The 17,281-nt window shown below is 48.8% G+C and overlaps 8 protein-coding genes across 8 annotated transcripts in view; 3 read left to right on the top strand and 5 right to left on the bottom strand.

Moving 5' to 3' along the window:
• The window catches only part of Pmar_PMAR028520 (2-methylcitrate synthase, putative), a gene marked incomplete at both ends in the record, with an annotated part of 1,942 nt that extends 175 nt beyond the window's left edge, over positions 1–1,767 (bottom strand). Inside the window, 11 exons of the mRNA XM_002769377.1 lie at positions 1–24; positions 75–177; positions 228–381; positions 430–525; positions 570–704; positions 747–865; positions 912–1,065; positions 1,118–1,237; positions 1,287–1,383; positions 1,434–1,568; positions 1,616–1,767. The exon at positions 1–24 is cut by the window's left edge and continues 4 nt beyond it. Of these exons, the coding sequence (XP_002769423.1) occupies positions 1–24; positions 75–177; positions 228–381; positions 430–525; positions 570–704; positions 747–865; positions 912–1,065; positions 1,118–1,237; positions 1,287–1,383; positions 1,434–1,568; positions 1,616–1,767 (1,289 nt within the window). The remainder of the gene's footprint in view (positions 25–74; positions 178–227; positions 382–429; positions 526–569; positions 705–746; positions 866–911; positions 1,066–1,117; positions 1,238–1,286; positions 1,384–1,433; positions 1,569–1,615) is intronic.
• A 72-nt stretch (positions 1,768–1,839) lies between these two features.
• Pmar_PMAR028519 (Phospho-2-dehydro-3-deoxyheptonate aldolase, Phe-sensitive, putative) lies at positions 1,840–4,036 on the bottom strand (the record flags this gene model as incomplete). Its single annotated transcript, XM_002769376.1, has 14 exons — positions 1,840–2,092; positions 2,147–2,248; positions 2,294–2,376; positions 2,424–2,490; positions 2,539–2,617; positions 2,669–2,772; positions 2,826–2,913; positions 3,021–3,140; positions 3,201–3,281; positions 3,335–3,427; positions 3,470–3,535; positions 3,584–3,735; positions 3,789–3,920; positions 3,959–4,036. 14 exons carry the CDS (start codon positions 4,034–4,036, stop codon positions 1,982–1,984), a joined length of 1,356 nt encoding a protein of 451 aa, XP_002769422.1. The 3' UTR covers positions 1,840–1,981.
• A 169-nt stretch (positions 4,037–4,205) lies between these two features.
• Positions 4,206–5,210, bottom strand: Pmar_PMAR028518 (28 kDa heat- and acid-stable phosphoprotein, putative). The gene is made up of 6 exons (XM_002769375.1): positions 5,055–5,210; positions 4,880–5,007; positions 4,744–4,834; positions 4,619–4,696; positions 4,444–4,559; positions 4,206–4,398 (listed from the first exon to the last, which is right to left on the bottom strand). Exons 1-6 carry the CDS (start codon positions 5,190–5,192, stop codon positions 4,305–4,307), a joined length of 645 nt encoding a protein of 214 aa, XP_002769421.1. The 5' UTR covers positions 5,193–5,210; the 3' UTR covers positions 4,206–4,304.
• Positions 5,211–5,336: 126 nt separating this feature from the next.
• Positions 5,337–5,966, bottom strand: Pmar_PMAR028517 (U6 snRNA-associated protein, putative; the record flags this gene model as incomplete). Its single annotated transcript, XM_002769374.1, has 6 exons — positions 5,337–5,407; positions 5,439–5,486; positions 5,536–5,627; positions 5,671–5,726; positions 5,776–5,874; positions 5,919–5,966. The coding sequence occupies 6 exons, from the start codon at positions 5,964–5,966 to the stop codon at positions 5,337–5,339; spliced, it is 414 nt and encodes a 137-aa protein (XP_002769420.1).
• A 268-nt stretch (positions 5,967–6,234) lies between these two features.
• Pmar_PMAR028516 (chaperonin, putative) lies at positions 6,235–8,700 on the bottom strand (the record flags this gene model as incomplete). The annotated part of the gene is made up of 18 exons (XM_002769373.1): positions 6,235–6,303; positions 6,349–6,398; positions 6,442–6,516; positions 6,562–6,631; positions 6,681–6,784; positions 6,830–6,893; positions 6,942–7,011; positions 7,065–7,150; positions 7,196–7,323; positions 7,370–7,454; positions 7,505–7,585; positions 7,631–7,745; positions 7,794–7,859; positions 7,902–7,992; positions 8,038–8,222; positions 8,270–8,360; positions 8,410–8,504; positions 8,570–8,700. 18 exons carry the CDS (start codon positions 8,698–8,700, stop codon positions 6,235–6,237), a joined length of 1,656 nt encoding a protein of 551 aa, XP_002769419.1.
• Positions 8,701–9,093: 393 nt separating this feature from the next.
• On the top strand, positions 9,094–9,957 carry Pmar_PMAR028515 (eukaryotic translation initiation factor 1A, X-chromosomal, putative). Its single transcript, XM_002769372.1, has 6 exons — positions 9,094–9,223; positions 9,292–9,408; positions 9,460–9,512; positions 9,559–9,653; positions 9,706–9,804; positions 9,858–9,957. Exons 1-6 carry the CDS (start codon positions 9,110–9,112, stop codon positions 9,881–9,883), a joined length of 504 nt encoding a protein of 167 aa, XP_002769418.1. The 5' UTR covers positions 9,094–9,109; the 3' UTR covers positions 9,884–9,957.
• An 87-nt stretch (positions 9,958–10,044) lies between these two features.
• On the top strand, positions 10,045–11,854 carry Pmar_PMAR028514 (cAMP-dependent protein kinase regulatory subunit, putative; the record flags this gene model as incomplete). The annotated part of the gene is made up of 10 exons (XM_002769371.1): positions 10,045–10,119; positions 10,164–10,532; positions 10,584–10,705; positions 10,750–10,894; positions 10,942–11,011; positions 11,059–11,191; positions 11,236–11,364; positions 11,411–11,558; positions 11,608–11,715; positions 11,768–11,854. The coding sequence occupies 10 exons, from the start codon at positions 10,045–10,047 to the stop codon at positions 11,852–11,854; spliced, it is 1,386 nt and encodes a 461-aa protein (XP_002769417.1).
• A 350-nt stretch (positions 11,855–12,204) lies between these two features.
• On the top strand, positions 12,205–15,378 carry Pmar_PMAR028513 (hypothetical protein; the record flags this gene model as incomplete). The annotated part of the gene is made up of 18 exons (XM_002769370.1): positions 12,205–12,302; positions 12,349–12,413; positions 12,466–12,572; positions 12,619–12,726; positions 12,772–12,906; positions 12,953–13,027; positions 13,076–13,182; positions 13,227–13,378; positions 13,425–13,523; positions 13,601–13,733; positions 13,777–13,852; positions 13,902–14,004; positions 14,062–14,172; positions 14,335–14,394; positions 14,448–14,586; positions 14,636–14,781; positions 14,803–15,276; positions 15,323–15,378. 18 exons carry the CDS (start codon positions 12,205–12,207, stop codon positions 15,376–15,378), a joined length of 2,244 nt encoding a protein of 747 aa, XP_002769416.1.
• Between the last annotated feature and the right edge of the window lie 1,903 nt (positions 15,379–17,281).

The raw sequence follows: 17,281 nt of genomic DNA, 5'->3' as shown, positions 1-17,281 counted from the left end.
TCGCTTATCATAACCCTTGTATACCTAAGTATGCACCTTATACAGGGGGATTCGAGGAGTGCCAGGACGATCACCTGGAATGGACGGTAGATCCTATTTTCCGGATCATCGATCCACTCTGACCAATGCGCAAGCCACCCAGCCAATCTCGGCACGTAAAAAGTATGGGGAACATATCTAAAACATTGCAGTGGTGTGGCGGACATGAGCCGTCGTGGGCCTCCTACCGGTAGGAAAGCCCATGGCCTTATATATCAACCCAGAGTAGAAGTCTACGTTGGGATAAAGTTTTCTATCCTTGAAGTATGGATCCGACAAAGCGATACGCTCAAGCTCCATAGCAACCTCTATTAAAGGCTCTCGACCACAGATCTCGAAAACCTACAACCACAAGATGCAGCACTGGACTATATATACCTAATGCCTTACGTCCTCAGCTATCTGCCTCACAATGGTAGCTCTAGGATCATAATGCTTGTATACTCGATGACCGAAACCCATGAGGAGCTCCTTGCGCTGTTTCACCTGAAGATACGGTAATCATAGTAGCATGTGTATAGGGATGTGACCTTTTCGACAAAATTAGGGACATTATCGAGAGAGCCGATCCTCTCCAACATGCGTAATACAGCCTCGTTGGCACCACCATGGCGTGGCCCATACAAGGCCCCGGCAGCTGCGGCACAAGCTGTGTAAACATCAACCTATAGACACATACCACTACCCAATAATCAGTCTATCATTACATTGCTCGAAGTGAGATGGCGCATAGCACTGGTAGAGCAATTGAGCTCATGTTCGGCGTGTAGCACGAACAAGACGTCCAAGGCCTTCACCAGTTTTGGATGCGGCCTGTATCTCGTACCTGATCACCTACTGTCATCAAGTTAGCTACGGTAGCGTGTTGCTACCCTCATGTGAGACATCCAGCATGTATAAAAAATTCTCAGTGTAGCCCAGGTCCGAATTGGGTATATTAAAAGGCCTCCCCATACGATGCCTATAAGCCATAGCAGCCAAGGTTGTAGCTGATCCTAGTATACGAGCGATCTCCTTGTTCCGTACCTGCTCACCGAGGCGAACGTGACGTACCCAATACTGTGCGGTACAAGCCTACCGCCTTATCCTTATATATGTTCTGACTGGTAAGGGCTGGGTTGGTCTCGGGGTGCAGAGTACCAAGGGCCGCCATTGACGATACGAACATACCCATAGGATGAGCATCATAACGGAAAGCCTGTAGACATGATGATCATGCACATAGTACTGTCGCTTGATGGATCTACCGAAGTTAGAGTAGCCACATCTTGATGCAGCATGGAGTGACGCATAAGATCCTGCTCCCATCGCCTCAACTGATTCCTAGTAGGCAACTCGCCGTACCTAACCCCAAGAGGTACTGGTATTAGACCGAGCCTCAGGGCAGGTCTCACTGCAAGAGGAAAGCCACCTCAGTAAAGGAGCTCTTCTCAGCTAGCTGCTCTATGGGATACCCTCTATAACGTAGAACACCACGATTGCCGTCAATGAAGGATATGCGAGATACACAACAAGTCGTGTTCATGTACCTGAGCCGGTCGGAAGGCCATCCTAGCATACCATCACTGTAGCGTACCCAGGGTCATAGGTTTGAATCCCCAACTGTTTGAGATCAGTCGCTCTTATCGTGTCATCCGTCACTTTGACATCTATCTTCTTACCACTTCTATTGTCGATGATAGTCAAGGTGGGAACAACATGAGCGGCCACGCTGTTGAGACGGTTCATGAAGAAGGGGGAGGAGGAAAACTGAACTACAATACGTTAATGGTACCGATACAGCACAACACAGCCTTGAAAAGAGTAGTGGAAAGAGAAGGACGAGTTGATCATCATTAATACGAGTTAATCGATCGATCAAATATTTATCAGAAAAGATATCAACCGAGGCTAGAACATGAAATGCTTCTCCCAGTAGCCGTAAAACACTATACGGCGATCCCTAAGGAGCGTCCTTGCTGTTAAGGCTCCTCCTCTGTCGAACAGCTGCTGCCAAAGCATCAAGCATGTCGACAGTCTGCATCCAGTTAACACATCCATCAGTGATCGACACCTGCTCGTCATGATGATCATCATGGCAGTGCAATTAAGTACAACATGAACCTACTCCATATCTTAGCATATGACGGACATCTGAGTTCGTTTCCAAGGAAGCGGATGGACCCGGCTCAGAGACCAAGGGCCCAGGAATGTTGGACGACGACGAGGGCTGAAAAGTAAGAATAGGGTGGCATGAGGAGAATCTAGCAAGTACGTTCTTCTTTCTGAACTCTGCGATGGCTGCTGTAGACGGAGTATTCTGATTGCCTTCGAAGAGGTTCGACTCGATCATTACACCTATGGTAATTATCACAACTACATCATCACTAGCAACTTGATGATACCAGAAACGTCACGACAACGAGCCTGTGATGGTGATACGATCTGCTCCTTAATGATCTCTTCAAGCACCTGAAGTATCGAGTATAAGGGACCAGACCGCAAGAATGAACAACCCACCAACGGTTGCCTCCTATAGTCCTTGTTGCTGTTGCCGTGACTACAGTCTATCATAACGCCTTGAGTGATGCCCCTTTTACTGACGATGAAATACGATAATGGCTAGCAGCAGGGTACAGCACAACCCTACCTCTGCTTGGCTATACACTCATCAACATGCTTCTTGCTGTAGTTAGGACCCGACTTCCCTCCTCTCAAGATGATATGGGCATCGGGGTTACCATGAGAGTGGACCTTAAAAAGGATGCATGACTCTTGTGTGTTAGAGCAAGCGTGAGAGAACTTACGACAGCCGCAGTCCCCTGCTTGGTGATAGAGAAGAAACAGTGGGGATGCATGGCCGACACCACAGCGTCGACGCTCACATCTACATCACTGAGACAGATGGGCACGTCATGCAAGGACCGGGACCGAGGCAGGACAAGGTAGAGAAAAGGGCAAATTTGCACAGTCCCCTGTGGGCGCGCCATTGAAGCACTCACCCGCTAGTAGAGTTCTTGAAACCGACAGGCATACTGAGTCCACTACCCAGCTCCCTATGTAGCTGACACTCAGTAGTCCGAGCCCCTATTGCTGCCCATGATACAAGGTCAGCAATATATCTGAAGGCCCACATTAGTTAGGTACTATAAGCAGTAGAGATATATTATTGCAGCACTCACTGTGGCGTCAATGTGTCCAGGAACTCGCAGCCTACTGGAAGGCCAAGATGAGTAATCTCCTGTAGGAGACGACGGGCAGCCCTGAGATCACCTCAAGGTATACCAAAATGATTACCAACAATAACGATCACTACCGAAGCCCAGCATTGACGTTAAAAGTATCATCAATGTTAGGATCATTGATAAGGCCCTTCCAACCGACTGTTGTACGAGGCTTCTCGAAGTAACTGGGATGGGGTGAGATGGGAGGGTAGATACTGCTACCCTACACCCTCATGATGATAACCAGATCGTCCTTAAGTCGATCAGCTTCTGCCTTCAATCTCGCTGCATACCTGATGATCATCATGATGCTCATCCTACGATCGCCAGCAGCTACTCACTCCTTAGCGGCCGCTGGGTCGTGAATACTACAGGGGCCGACTACGACGAGCATCCTGTCGTCCTTCTTATTGACGATATCCGATGCCTCTTTCCTCCCTTTGCTGACAACCGTCTTACCTTTCTCAGTCAGCGGGAACTCCTCTACTAACAACTGAAGCATAAGCAACCAAAGTAGAGCACACGACTCTGCCATAGAACATTCACCTGGGGATAAATGAGCGCTTTGATCTTAGCAATCCTCAAGTTGTCGATATCAGGATCAGTGAAATGTTCTTGAAAGTGCGGTAGCACAGATGCTTGAGATGACGGGGTACCATTGGCCTCAGTACGCCCTCTCTACAGTGACATCAGGCCCTAGAGTAATATCATCCTACTTTTTCTGGTGGCGGCTTGTCAGAAGCTCTGTCCTTAGAATCGTCCGCCGGCCGCTCAGCTCTCACTAGGTTGGTCATGAGAAAAAAAGAGCGTGTAAAAACCTCACCGACAACGACAAAAGCCAGGTAGTGGATGCATGGCTTCCCATAGGAGCGTCAACCTATGCTCATCCTCTCAGCTGCTGCAAACCCACATATAAAACCCCAAGACTACTCTTATTTAATCAAACCAAACAACACAATATAGGTGTGAAACAAAGGCAGTTTACCGCCTCTTGTCCAGAATTAGAGCCCAACTAGAAATATCATCAACGTAGTATTACGGATATTAAAGTGAGCACTATGCTTAGTGTTTGCCCTTCTTCTTGCCGCCACCTCTACGCTTGGGGCCAGCGGTCATTGAAGTAGCTCCCATGGCTTCAGCGAGAGCTGAGGTTGGCCTGAAATGATAGCCGATGAACCTCTCAAGGCAAGGAAGGTCTCACTTGTTCGGGGGTTCTCTACCAGCCTGTACACCCACAGTAGGGCCATCCAGGTTACCAGTGAGGCCACCCTCCTCTGCTTCACGCTTCTTAGCAGCCGCCTCTCGACGAGCTCTCACCTAACGAGGGTGGTATTAAAAAACAGTCAGGCAGTCGTTAAATAACTAGCTCATCCTACCTCGGCTAAACGTCGAGCTTGAGCCTTAAATTCTGAGGTTTCACCCTTGGCCTGCTTCTCGAGGTATGCCTTGTGGGCCTGAGGTAACATCACTACGAGATACAGAATACACTCCTGCCGATTACAGCCTCCTTAGCGGCAGCCTCTCGCTCTCGTCGAGTTGGTTGATGCCTCTGATCAGCTCCTAGAGGTGCTATATCATCATCAGAGTCAACCCTGAGCCATACAGTGAGAGCCAATACTCACTAGCATTGCACTCACCGTTCCTTAGCTGCTGCTGTCTTCACCTCCGGTGCCCTCTTTGCATGAGCTGACACAGGGGCAGCAGTAGGCTTGTCGTCATCCGACGATGAATCTTCCTCGGCTTCTTGTTGCTGACGGCGTTTGATCTGCAGAGACACTCGAGTCATTGGAACGTTTGCTCAGTGATGGGCACCTGCTCTACATCCCGATTCCTACGGGCTACGGCATCAAAGTCATCCTCTTCGACGACATACTTCTTGCCAGCTCTACTCCCACGCCCGCCTCCACGATGGTCCACCTTATTCCTAGAACGCTGATCACGGCCTGGCATTACTCGACAACTGGCACCCGTCCCACGCGTCCATCGAGGAACACGAGACAAACTATCGGGTGATAACTGTTGGCAGTTACCAGGAAGAAAATGTTACAATGGTTGTTGGGATATGATAATGATAGGGCACGACGTGAGGGATTATCAACACTGATTACCGACGCATACGAGGGCCAGCAGCCTCACCACGACCTGGACACCAGGGAGATGAGCGTCTCGAGAGACAGCAACAGCATTCTCCATTACCTTTCCCTGCTGGTATACCACCACCCTTCCCTTTGCCTTTACCCTTGCCTGATAAAGCACACCACTCACTACCATCATACGTAATTGTCATACGTACCCTTTCCAGCACCCTTCTCAGCCTTCATACGTTGGAGCCTGATAGCATCCTCCTGAACCATATCAACCACACCATCGGGTATCCGTAGGTATCTTGCTAGACCAATACACACATTCACCATCATCGTAGTCCTACTTGATATGATTCCCTCTTATGTAGGCCTCAGCCAGCTTCCAGAAGCGGTCACCATCCTACAGTAAGCTCATGCCATCATCAGCTGCTGATGCTCCTAGACTCTACCTTGCTAGTGAGGACAGCGTCTCTGATATGCAAGTTCATCCAGGAGTCACAATTGGCCAATACACCAGAATATGCCTCGCCATTCTTCAACTCGACCATCTGAGAAGCAATGAGTAACGGGAAGACCATGACCCTAGGCTTACTATCGGCTGCCCTTGGGCCGTCTTCAACAAGCTCATAGGCAAAACCATCGTCAGTGGAGGTTGTAAATGCCAACTACCTCGAGAGAAGTAACCCAACGTTTAGGAAACCCAACAGAAATGATGTCGTGGAGATACTTAAAACGACATAGTGTTTCTGTTGTTGCTGATGATGCCGCTATTGCAAATGATGAAATGATACCACTATTCTCGTTCATCGTAACCAATCATAGCAATCACAGTAGATATCACACACGAGCATTAGAAGAATACCATGGTGCCGCCAGCGGTATGTTGGTAGTGGTAATAGGGAAGAGCTTTACTCCTTGCCCATCTGCCTTCCAGCTCTAATGACCTCATCAACTAGCAACAACTGCTGGGCCAGCACCTGCACAGATGATAACACAGCTAGAATGATTCATCCACAGCTTACTGGTGCCAAGGCAAGCATCTCTTTCTTAACAACGTAATTATCCCAGATACCTGTAGAGCATCTATGGTCATTGCAACGATCCATGGCAACTACCCTCAGCTTCGGGGGAGATGGCGTCTCCAGTATATACGTCTAGGCCCACCGCCTCGCCATCAGCATTCTGGTACTCTGAACATTGCATATACTGTCAGTACCCAACAACCTACATCATACCTTCCTCCAGCTTCAGTATGGTGTCCTGAATATCAAAACCGCTATTCTCAGCGAGGGTCTGGGGTATAGCCTGACAATCAGTGAGTTAAGACAAACAGTACTGTCGGGACTATCACTACCAGCAATGCCTTGGCGAAAACTTCAACACCGAGCTTAGTCTTACCACTAACGTTCTTCTTCATGAACTCCATCAAGTGGTCATGACCAGCCAACTCGAAGGCACCTAACAGCCATAGGTAACACAAGGAGTGGTAGTCTACGGTCCTACCGGCTCCTGGGACCACCGCACCGTCTTGAGCCGCATTTCTCACGGCACGTAGGCCATCACGGACCTATGATGACGACAGCATCAGAAGGGCACTCTACCATTATTTACGTACAGCATCCTTCATCTGGTTGATAACGTAGTCATTGGAGCCCTTGAGGAGTATGGTGCAGGAACGAGGATGTCTGAGGACGAATAAGCGAACATTGAATACAGTGGCGATGCTAATGCTACTTACTGGACTCCTTCAATAAAGGTATACTTATCATCACCAATGACCTTCTCATAAACCTCATCAGCATAGCCGAGATCATCAGGAGTAAGCTATAGAGGACTATACACCGAGCTCACCGAGAGGAGACGTATTACATCCTCGACAGAGTTCACAGCAACGCCGCCACATGCGAGTACAAGGCGTTCCATGTTTCTCCGCTTAGCCCTACGCAATGCCATGATACCCTCCTTAGCCAGCATATCCAACGCTGGGGGGTCGATACCTGTTACGACCATTGGCAAACCATAACGGGAGTAAACTGAACCCACCTTTCTGGTTGATAACAACGAAGTGCTTGCCAGTCTTGTCGGAGTCACCACACACAGTCTGCTTTAATTCGATAATCTTAGCCACCTAATGACAGAGCACCGGTCATTGCCACATTCACCACCACCTGGTCTCACCTTATCATCGGTGAACTTCCTCTCAGACTCAACAAGACGTTCCCTCTGCTCAGCATTGCTGTAAGCGAAAGTAGTGTTCACCTACTATGCTAATCAACTACGAGTGGCCTTGAATGCTCATCTCACCTCAGCCTTCTCATATTCAAGACTGACGTTGCAGGTGAGAATATAGCAGTTCTCGAGCCTGTGAGGCATGTCGGGATGGCGGGTCCCATGGTCAAGTACAAGGCCTTTCACCAGTCTAATGCCATAACAACGTAACCGACAGGATCTAGCACCCCGAGTATACCTAGTCTCCATAGCGAGCCTCTCTTGCATAGTCATAACTTCTACCATATGCAAGTCTACCTCCTCGCTCTCAGTATGGATCTGATACCACAATATTGGGTATAACAACTTGTCCTCCCTTACGAGCTGGAGGGCCTGGACAATGATATCCGCCAACTGGTCAGCCTGCTTGCCAGGAAGTTTAGTCCGGAGAGAGGTCCCTAATACGACCAAGCTGATCGACGACCATACCGTGGGAACACTACTGGCTATGCAGGAGAGAATGTCACTATCTTCCCAGCCACACTTCACTTTAAACTCTTCCAAAAAGGTTGCTATCTGAAGATGATCAATATTCAAGAGAACACGACGGACCGCATTCAATACCTCCATCCGAGCTGCATCGAATCCATCCGCTAGAATGCGGGGATGCACACCATCATTGATGTACCTGTAAAGGTACACTTCTAGTAGGACGCCTTCTGACCAGCATTCTACCTCTGAGACAACTTCATGAGCTCGGCAATAAACAGAATAGTCGACGTGGTGCCATCACCGCTGGTCTCATCTTGTGCTGCAGCGGCTCGGGCTACAAGATCAACAGAGATGTCAGGTATCGTACGTCCTACGTAGCCTACCTATCATAGAGGCAGTAGGGTGCTGAATTTGCATCTCTTTAAGGAGAACACTCCCATCCTTGGTGATCTTGATCTGGCCAGCACCTCCAACGAGCCTGTAATGAGCAACCATGAGTTCGCGATGGTGTGGTATGACGTTCCTGAGCCAGCCCGATATTACATCTTGAGAGTGCCCCTAGGGCCGAGATTGCTCTTCATAACCTCACTGAGGCCTTGGGCAGCATTGCAGTTCACCAACAATGCTTGAGTGGCCTTCAAGACATCAGCTTTGGAGTTAACGACGCTAACCATGGCTCGGTGGATTCACAAACTAACTGCAATAGTAGTCAAGCTGGTTGTAGAGCTGGGCCCTAGAGCTTAGCCATCAATTCAGTTATGATAGCCTCGTCGTACATCAAAGATATGAATTGAACCTCTGAATAAATAGGAGGCTTCTCTATCGGATGTGAGCCGTCCTTCTACCTAACCAATACCATACAGTCATGTAGACGCATGGTATCTTGGATGCCTGTCTACGTTGCAGACGAAAATCGATCAGTGTGGCGAGCGCCAATGCGATTCTATAGTAAAGCAGATGGTGAGTAAGGGCTACGGCTCCAGGCCATCCGGGGAACAGATTCCAGGAAATGTGGTATTGTGTATGGTGGAATCTGCTGATCTGTTGGTGATGGGCAGAGTTGTTCCTTTTCCTCGTATTTGAATGGCTCCTAAGAATAAGGGAAAGGGAGGGAAGAACCGACGCCGCGGAAAGGGAGGACGCGGTGACGTTAAGCGAGAGCTTGAGTTCAAGGAAGATGGCCAGGAATACGGCCAGGTACGTCAACCGGACCTACTCCGTATCTTACATGGGCGACATTTGGATATTCCAGCAGCATCCTATAGGTCCTCAAGATGCTTGGGCAAGGTCGTGTTGAGCTACAATGCTTCGACGGAGTAAAGCGACTCGGGCATATCCGTGGCAAGATGCGTAAGCGTGTGTGGATACAGATCGGTGATATCGTAAGCCTTGTGGAAGATGTATTTTAGCTGGACCTAGTTGGCACCATTCAGGTTCTGGCTTCCCTCCGAGACTTCCAAGACGAGAAGTGTGATATCATCCTCAAGTACTAGTATCGTTACCACCTTGACTCCAATCCCTTTCGATAACAGGTATAACGTCGATGAGGCCCGTGCCTTGAAACAGCATAAGGAGATACCTGACAACATCAAGATCAACGAGACTGATTTGATGGGCAACGAGGAAGGTAATGATAGTACCATCACGTTCCTCAGGTGGTGTATATCATCTTACTTTAGGATTCTCTGATGATGGTGTCGAGTTTGCTGAAGATGGTAGTGATGACGAGGAGACTGCAGGCAACCTCTTGGCTCCTCCCTCTACTGCTGCTAACCTCAGTAATATACCTCCCCTCTCAGATGGACTGCATTCTAACTTGTCTCTTCCTCAGCTAAGGCGGACATTGACGATATCTAAGCAACCATTGACGATGGTCACCCAGCCGTTTCCCTGTACTGAGTGAAGCTCTTATTCACTATCTAGCATTCCTATCATCACGACTTGTGTTTTTAACGTTAGGGGAGCGTTGTTACAGTACTACCAGTTCCATACGTCAATTTTGAAGTGGTGATATCATCATGCCGGCAGCTGAGGGCCATCAAGAATACATCCAAAAGAAAATCAATCCTATTCTCGAGAATCTCGTCACCCAGGTATATCTATGGTCAGCTTATGCTACTGTACTAGATATTTTCAGTTGCTGTTGGAGCGTCCTGAAGACCCTGTGCCCTTCATGATACAATGGTTATCTGATTATGTACTCACGTCGATCTCTCCCTCGTCGAGGATTGCCTCTCCTCGTGTTATAACTCAGTCCCATACTCCTGCTCCTGCTGGTATACAGGGTGCTGCAGAGTCGTCCTCAGCAGAAGTCACTAGATTACAGTCTGAAGTCGATTCCCTTCGAGCGTACGGCAACGGAGGTGCCAATGGTGGCTTCACGTTATTCGATAGGTATGTGAAGCAGCTCGAGAGCAAGCAAGCTGAATTGGAGGCGGCTGCATCCAAGTCGTTGCCATGCGCCCCTTCTACTACTACTAAGGGTGAGGAGGACTCCGCAGATGAGGTCAGTGGCAGATGCTAAACAATGGTCCATGATCCTGCGTGCATCTGCTAGGATAGCTCCGACGAAGACGATGAAGAGGATGTTGTCGATGAGCTACCACCAGTGCCTGCTAACTACCATCGTAGAGGCCCTAGAGCGAGTGTGAGTGCTGAGGCATACGGTGACTGGAACAAGTAGGTTCATAGGGCCCTCGACTACCTATAGGATGTTGTCTCAGGAAGCGGACTGATTTCGTGGCACCAGTCCATCCGAAGAGTGAGGAGCAGGCGGCTCGTATAAGGTCCGTTCTCAGTCAGAGTTTCCTGTTCATGTCTGTTGATGAGAAGAGTTTAGATGTAGTCATTGGTGCTATGGTAGAGAAGGTAGTGAACTAGTGCTCTTCCGTGCTAGCTGACCGTCTTCCTCCCAGGTCATCGAACCCAACCAACGTGTAATCAACCAGGGTGATGATGGGGACGTCCTATATGTGGTGGAGTCGGGTAAGGCGAATGAATTCGTGTGGACCTCAAACGGTACGATGTGTTAGGTGAGTTGGACTGTTATAAGAAGCTTCCCGGAGAAGAGGAGGAGAAGTTAGTTAAGACCTGTACCGAAGGTGACACCTTTGGAGAGCTCGCCTTGCTCTACAATACCCCGCGGGCAGCAAGTGTTCAGGCTAGGTGAGCTTACGGTGAGGTTGCCTTATCACAGTCATCCTTCCTAGAGGACGATGCGTGGTGTGGCAGCTCGACAGGGAGACCTTCAATCACATTGTCAAGGAAGCTGCCGCAAGTAAAAGAGAGAAGTATGAGACCTTCCTCAAGAGTGTCCCTCTGCTGGAGAGTATGGACAGGTAGGAATTGTGTGAGGAGCCTGGAAGGGTCAGAAATCTGCTGCAGTTACGAGAGGTCCAAGGTTGCTGATGCTCTTCGAACTGAGTGTTTCAAGGCAGGAGAATGTATTGTCCGACAGGGCGATGTGGGAGATAAATTTTATATGCTGGAAGAAGGGGAATGTACTGTATATAAGGTATATGTTCAAGGCCAGGTAAGTAAAGGATCTCTGAAGGTAGTAGTGTATGGATGTTGATTCATAGGAGCCTAAGGAGGTTATGCATATTAGAGCTGGGGACTACTTTGGCGAGTTGGCCTTACTCAGCAATGACCCTCGAGCTGCTACAGTGAAGGCTAAGACGGACTGCCAAGTACTCCATCATCCGTTGACTGCTCATTTTCTAGTGAGATGGTTATTGACAGGTTCTCTCTCTGGATCGCAGGAGTTTCAAGAGGCTCCTTGGTCCACTTGAAGACATTCTTAAGCGTAACACGGCTCGTTACGAGTAGTTATGATACCACCACTTAGACTCAACGGTGTAGTATTACGAGTTTGTTGTTATTGTAGTGGAGATATTGTACAGCTGCCGTTTCGTCATCAGCTGCTATTGATATTACTGATGCCTCCGTGGTCCTCAGGGATAACAGTAGTAGTTGAATTTCCGGCAGGGAGGTCTCCTCCCAATAGGCCAGTCATTGAGAGTAGTCGTTGCCCGGTAGTCAGCCATCCCCATTCCAAGAACCTCTTTCTATGTGCCCCATCATCAGTGGAGTAGTACAATGACGTTGTAGTGTTGGTTATTACAGGATCCCTACTACAGGGAGCCGTTGCTATGTGCATCATCATTAGTTTTAACTGAATGACCATACGGCAGGCCAATGAGGCGATGGAGATAGATCAATCACCGTGCGCTCGTGATGCCCATGGTGTTGCCCTCGATCCTGCTGCCAGGTCTCGGTACTATAACGAGTATGAGGACTCCCGGACTAGGCTGTCCTGTTAGGCATAACACGTCTCTGAATGGCCCATTCAAAAAGGTGGACATTCTTAGTCACAAGCCTATGCGCCGTAATAATATGAGTAGCATGCTCTCCTCGTATATGACTCTGCTTCCTCGTAGACGTATTTTATGAGATGGAACACCGAAGACTTGAACGGTCCTTGGAGGGGTACCGAATGGAGCCTAGTTGGGGCGCTAGGTTTGCCGCGGAACTTGTCGTTGTTCTGGTAAGCGGCCTCCTTTTCTCTTCCCCCAGCATAGGGTGCTCTACAGGTTGCATTCATATTGTTGTCAAACTCGATAGGCAGTAATATTGTGGGCCAAATACTGCGGGAGAAGAACACTCGTGCGCTCCTCCTCGTGGTGCCTGGTGCGGTTACTGTAATAGTCTCTTTCTCGACTCGCCTCCATATTGTTATATTGTAGGGCTTCTTCATCGCAGTAGCATTGATAAGCATTGCACTGCGGAAAAGGAGTGCGATATCGACCCTAGCAGTGGTTTTCTTGTTGATAGGAGTTGTATGGATCATATGGCTTTACAATCCCGCTGATAAATGGCCGGTAACTACATGACTCTTCGATAGATCATTTACCCCTTCCTCTTCAGGCCCCGTCTCTCAAGAACATTATAATCGTCAGTGTCGTAGTTGCTTCCCTTGAGGTCTTATTGTTCTTAATATATGTAAGTCTACCTATGTGATGTATACCATAAGGACTTATCAACTCACAGGTTACTATTCACTTTGGGTATCCCTATATGCTTAAGAAAGTCCATCCTGACTTTCTTGTCAAGCACTGGTGGCGACTTCACCAAGTGGATGAAGAGAATGCCTTCGGGTCGGCCACGTCTCACTGTACAACTATCATCATCATAGTAGTAGGTACTCCTACCAGCGCTACGGTATATTCTCACTCACTCGTAATATTTGTAACTATCATGGTGATGTCGACAGCGAGGGTCGGCCCCACGGCTTCGGCGTGTGGACGGATGATTCTCGCCATGGTGAGATCCTGAGGGGAGTCTGGATGCGAGGTAGAGTGCATACTATATGACTCTTCTAGCAGCTGTCCCTTGTCAGGACTCCCTATGGGTCCGTTCGTATCTCGAGAGTTCAGCAGCGGCTCAGTGAGTGTCTGTCGTCGTATACTATGGGCATCGACTCGGGCCGAGCCGGGTAGCCCTACCTCTCCCCCAATACTTGTAAATGTCTTTTCTTAGGAATCACCTGGAAATATATATTCCCGCATCGCAAAGATGAATGTTCATATGGAGTAGCATCAGTCGAATGCTCTGTATCTGGGTATTTCTTCAACCACCTCCCCAAGGTTAAGGAGCTTCTCACTTCTACTGACGATTTCATCTTCGTCCTGGATCACTTCAAACGAGAGTAGTCCCATACGGTGTAATGCCGCCCTCAGCTATGCATGCAGGTTCGAAAGTTCTACCGAGGAGCTCGCAAAAGGGGAGGGCTTCATCGGATCGGAAAGGGATGCCTGCCGGAAGGATGTAGGACCATGCTTCCCTTCCTCTGTTGAGGGTGACGTCCCCATGCCAGTGTCCAGCGGCCCCTCCGGCCCTTCGGCTACGTCTGCTCACAAGCTTCGGAGCTCTGGAGAGAGGGAGCTCACAGTTGATCGCTCTAAAGGAGGATGAGACTGGTAATAGGGCGATGAAGTGGACGCCTATCTTCCATCTTTGAAGTGCCTTTGCCGCAGGTATCACGGGTACGGGTTTTATGGAGCTCCTACCGCCAGAGACGTGTGGCCAGGACTCAGATAATAAAGAGCAGTATTACTATAGTGGTCGAACTAGAACGTTTAGTTGCGGTAAGTCCTTGCGGTCCTCGCCTGTTGAAGGTCCGTCCCTCCCAGGTCATCCTTCCAGCCTATCACTTCAAACATCCTACCTCCAACCAGTGCGGCATGCAGAGGCATTGGTGTATCTACATGGCTATAACTGTCCTATCTCTAGTGCTATTGAACGGTTAGGACAGATGTTGGCTCTAGGACAGTTCCCATTGTGGATCAGACCCTTTGTTTTCTCCCAGGGTGAGGATGATACTGAGTATTGGTATGGTCACTACTACTCTTATTATTCGTAGGTTCGGGGTCCGCTCTTACCTATCATGCCGCTAGAGACTGTTTGCCGGAGTATGCACCGGATCTAGCTGACTTTGTGGCTAAACTCAGGACATCAGGCTTCCGTCGGATACACTTCTTAGTCCACTCTATGGGGGCGAGGTATTATACTATGTTATGATAGAATGGGAATAGTCTACCGCTCCTTCAGGCTCTTCTGTGAGGCCTTACCGTTTATGGTCCAGGACTCGCTTCTGCAGATAAGAGCGTGTTCATACGGCACCTCCAACTCAGCCAAGTCAACTCGTGCTGGTAGTCTAGAGGGAACCAGAGCGTTATCCTGCCGTACGGGCCGCCGTAAGGATCATTTTTCCACAGATTCAATCTCGTCAGCACCGGGCCCTGCCGTGGTGGATCTAGAGGCAGCAGCAGCTTCTACTGCTCCTCACAGCGATGTGGATAGGATGACTCTTCTTAACGTTGTTCTCGTCAATGCAGACTATCCTTTGGATAAGTTCCGTCATACTGTCCTACCCTCTTTACTGGAGTACTGTGAACGGGTAACGGTATATGCTGACAGTCGAGATGGTGCATTGATGTGGTCTGAACTATTCAATAGAGAGAAAGCCCTTGGTAAATTCGTTGGTACTCTAGCCTGTGTCGAGCGAGATAATGGTCAAAGCTACGGTGAAGCATATGTTGACGTTATGGACACGACACATATGGACCAGAATGTTCACCAACTTAGACATAATTTCTTCAATCTCAATGTACAAGTTGTGTCTGATATAGCAGAGATCGTCGAGTCTTGTACGCCAGCGGCCAAACGTAGCACTAGACTCACTAAGACGGGTAGGTCATCCTGGGGCTCCCTATCAGCATCATCACTTTCATTCAGGTCGAGGGAATGTATACACCTTCCTAAGTCCGCCGAGTTTTGTAAAGAATCATTAACTCGAGGTTTCATCGTTACAATCTAATGGAGGGCGTTTTCCCGCCAAGTAGCATTATTTCAATGAATAACAGCGGAGGTTTATGCTGCCACTCCTGCTTTTGCCTCAACAATTGACACACTGATTATATTTGCTTCCGCTATTTTTGTTCTGTATACCACGCCTCGAGTTAGTATCAGAAAAAGTAGGGATGCCGCAGTGTAGTAGTTTCATGTTGTATGTTTGTGTCTACCAAGGATGGACTATCAGACAGTTAACCGGTCAAGGATGCCTCGAAAAACCTCTAGCGGATTATACAAACATTAATGGTTTACACTACGAGTACTACGACAAAGAGTGTTCGACACCATCGAGAATTGTTAGTGGCATAGTAAGCAACTATCCAGCATGTTCTTTCCGGGCTCGGAGTAGATGCTATGGTGATAGACAGAAAACGCAGTACGACTCGTCGAGTAGGAGGGTATTGGGGGCGTTATGAAGCATAAGAGCGGATATGAGGAACCATATGAGGATGCTCTCCCACTCATACTCTCTTAGGTCATCAAATTTCAGCTATGGACGCATGGGCACTTCCTTTGTTGGTGTCGTATATAGAGGAGTGGATTAGTAATTTTCTCGTACAGCTGTTCTAGTAGTAATAATATCACTCCTTGGTCCCTCGTCTCCTGCTCTCCCAACACGGCTAGAATAGGCAGCTGTTATGACTCGATCGAAGGGCGATTCGAGAGGATGTCGTGCTACGTCCAAGTCTCACCAAGCTGTCCAGTACCATTTCCTGCCAAGTCATTAGAGTTGTGTGTCTGGAGTCGGTACGGCGCTCTCGACTAAGGATATCCCCCCTTCTCGCATGCTTGCTGTGGCCAGCGCTGACTTCAAATCACAGTTACCTCGAACAGCCTACACGGTATACCTAGCCCTACTAAGTGGTCATTTGGGTGGTATTGCATCAACGATAGTGTGCCGGAGTCCCATCTGTAGACCCTCACAGGGGGACAAAGGGTAGTAATAGAAAAAGTGTATGATGAGGAGCCGATGGTGGTAGGTATCGATTAGGTGGAGGCCAGTCTCAAGGTAGGACGGCCATAACACTGATTCACCCAATCAGCGAACACCATGTTACACTACATGATGCAAGGTCACAGTCGTTGTATCTTACCATGGTCTCGCGGGAATACGATCTCAGATATCCAGTGACCTTCTGTGAGATGCGGCCCATAACGTCTATACCTGACCAATTGAAGTTACATTCAGTGGCTATCGGACATCCCATATTTGGTGACTACTACTACACTAATGATAGGTATTGGCATCACTACCAGCTACCCTGTGACAGAGTCTCTCGTAGGCTTCTCGATGCCCACTACAAGGCTGGTACGTTATTCACGATGCCACGTGGGATCGAACGGCCGAGTATTCAACCTTGGTTATCGGCACCAGGCATATGGCAGGAAGAGCACCTTCGGGCCCACTTCCCTAAGCCAGTCGCTGAAGCTGGAGACGCACCTCCATGGATTGTACGGTGGCCTTCTCGCTCTGCTCCTACCCTACCAGAGCATGCAACACCACCAGAGACCCTCGAGGAAGTAGTGATGCAGGACGAGGTAGGCTAGACGCATACTATCTGAACAGGGCTGAATTCTTGGAGTATAGATTGGAAGCATCGTCGGCATGTCCGCTTTGAAGCCCTTCGAGTCGTCGCTACGCCACTCGCGAGATATTGAGTCCCTCGTGCGGCAATGGGGGTTCAATGAAGAGGATGATGTCCAACTGGGCGAGATCCGAGATCCGAGGTTAGTTGATACCCCAGCCGTCTACTGAACTTATCGCAGGTATACTGATCGTGATGTGTTCTTCGATCAGCCTCGAAAGTGGATTCGAAAACTTTAACAGCATGTTTCGGTTCA

The sequence above is a fragment of the Perkinsus marinus genome (genome assembly GCF_000006405.1).
Source record: "Perkinsus marinus ATCC 50983 genomic scaffold scf_1104296965964, whole genome shotgun sequence".
Taxonomy (NCBI): Eukaryota; Perkinsozoa; order Perkinsida; family Perkinsidae; genus Perkinsus; species Perkinsus marinus.
The sequence above is the reverse complement of the archived record's forward strand: the minus strand, read 5'-3'. Positions and strand labels throughout refer to the sequence as shown.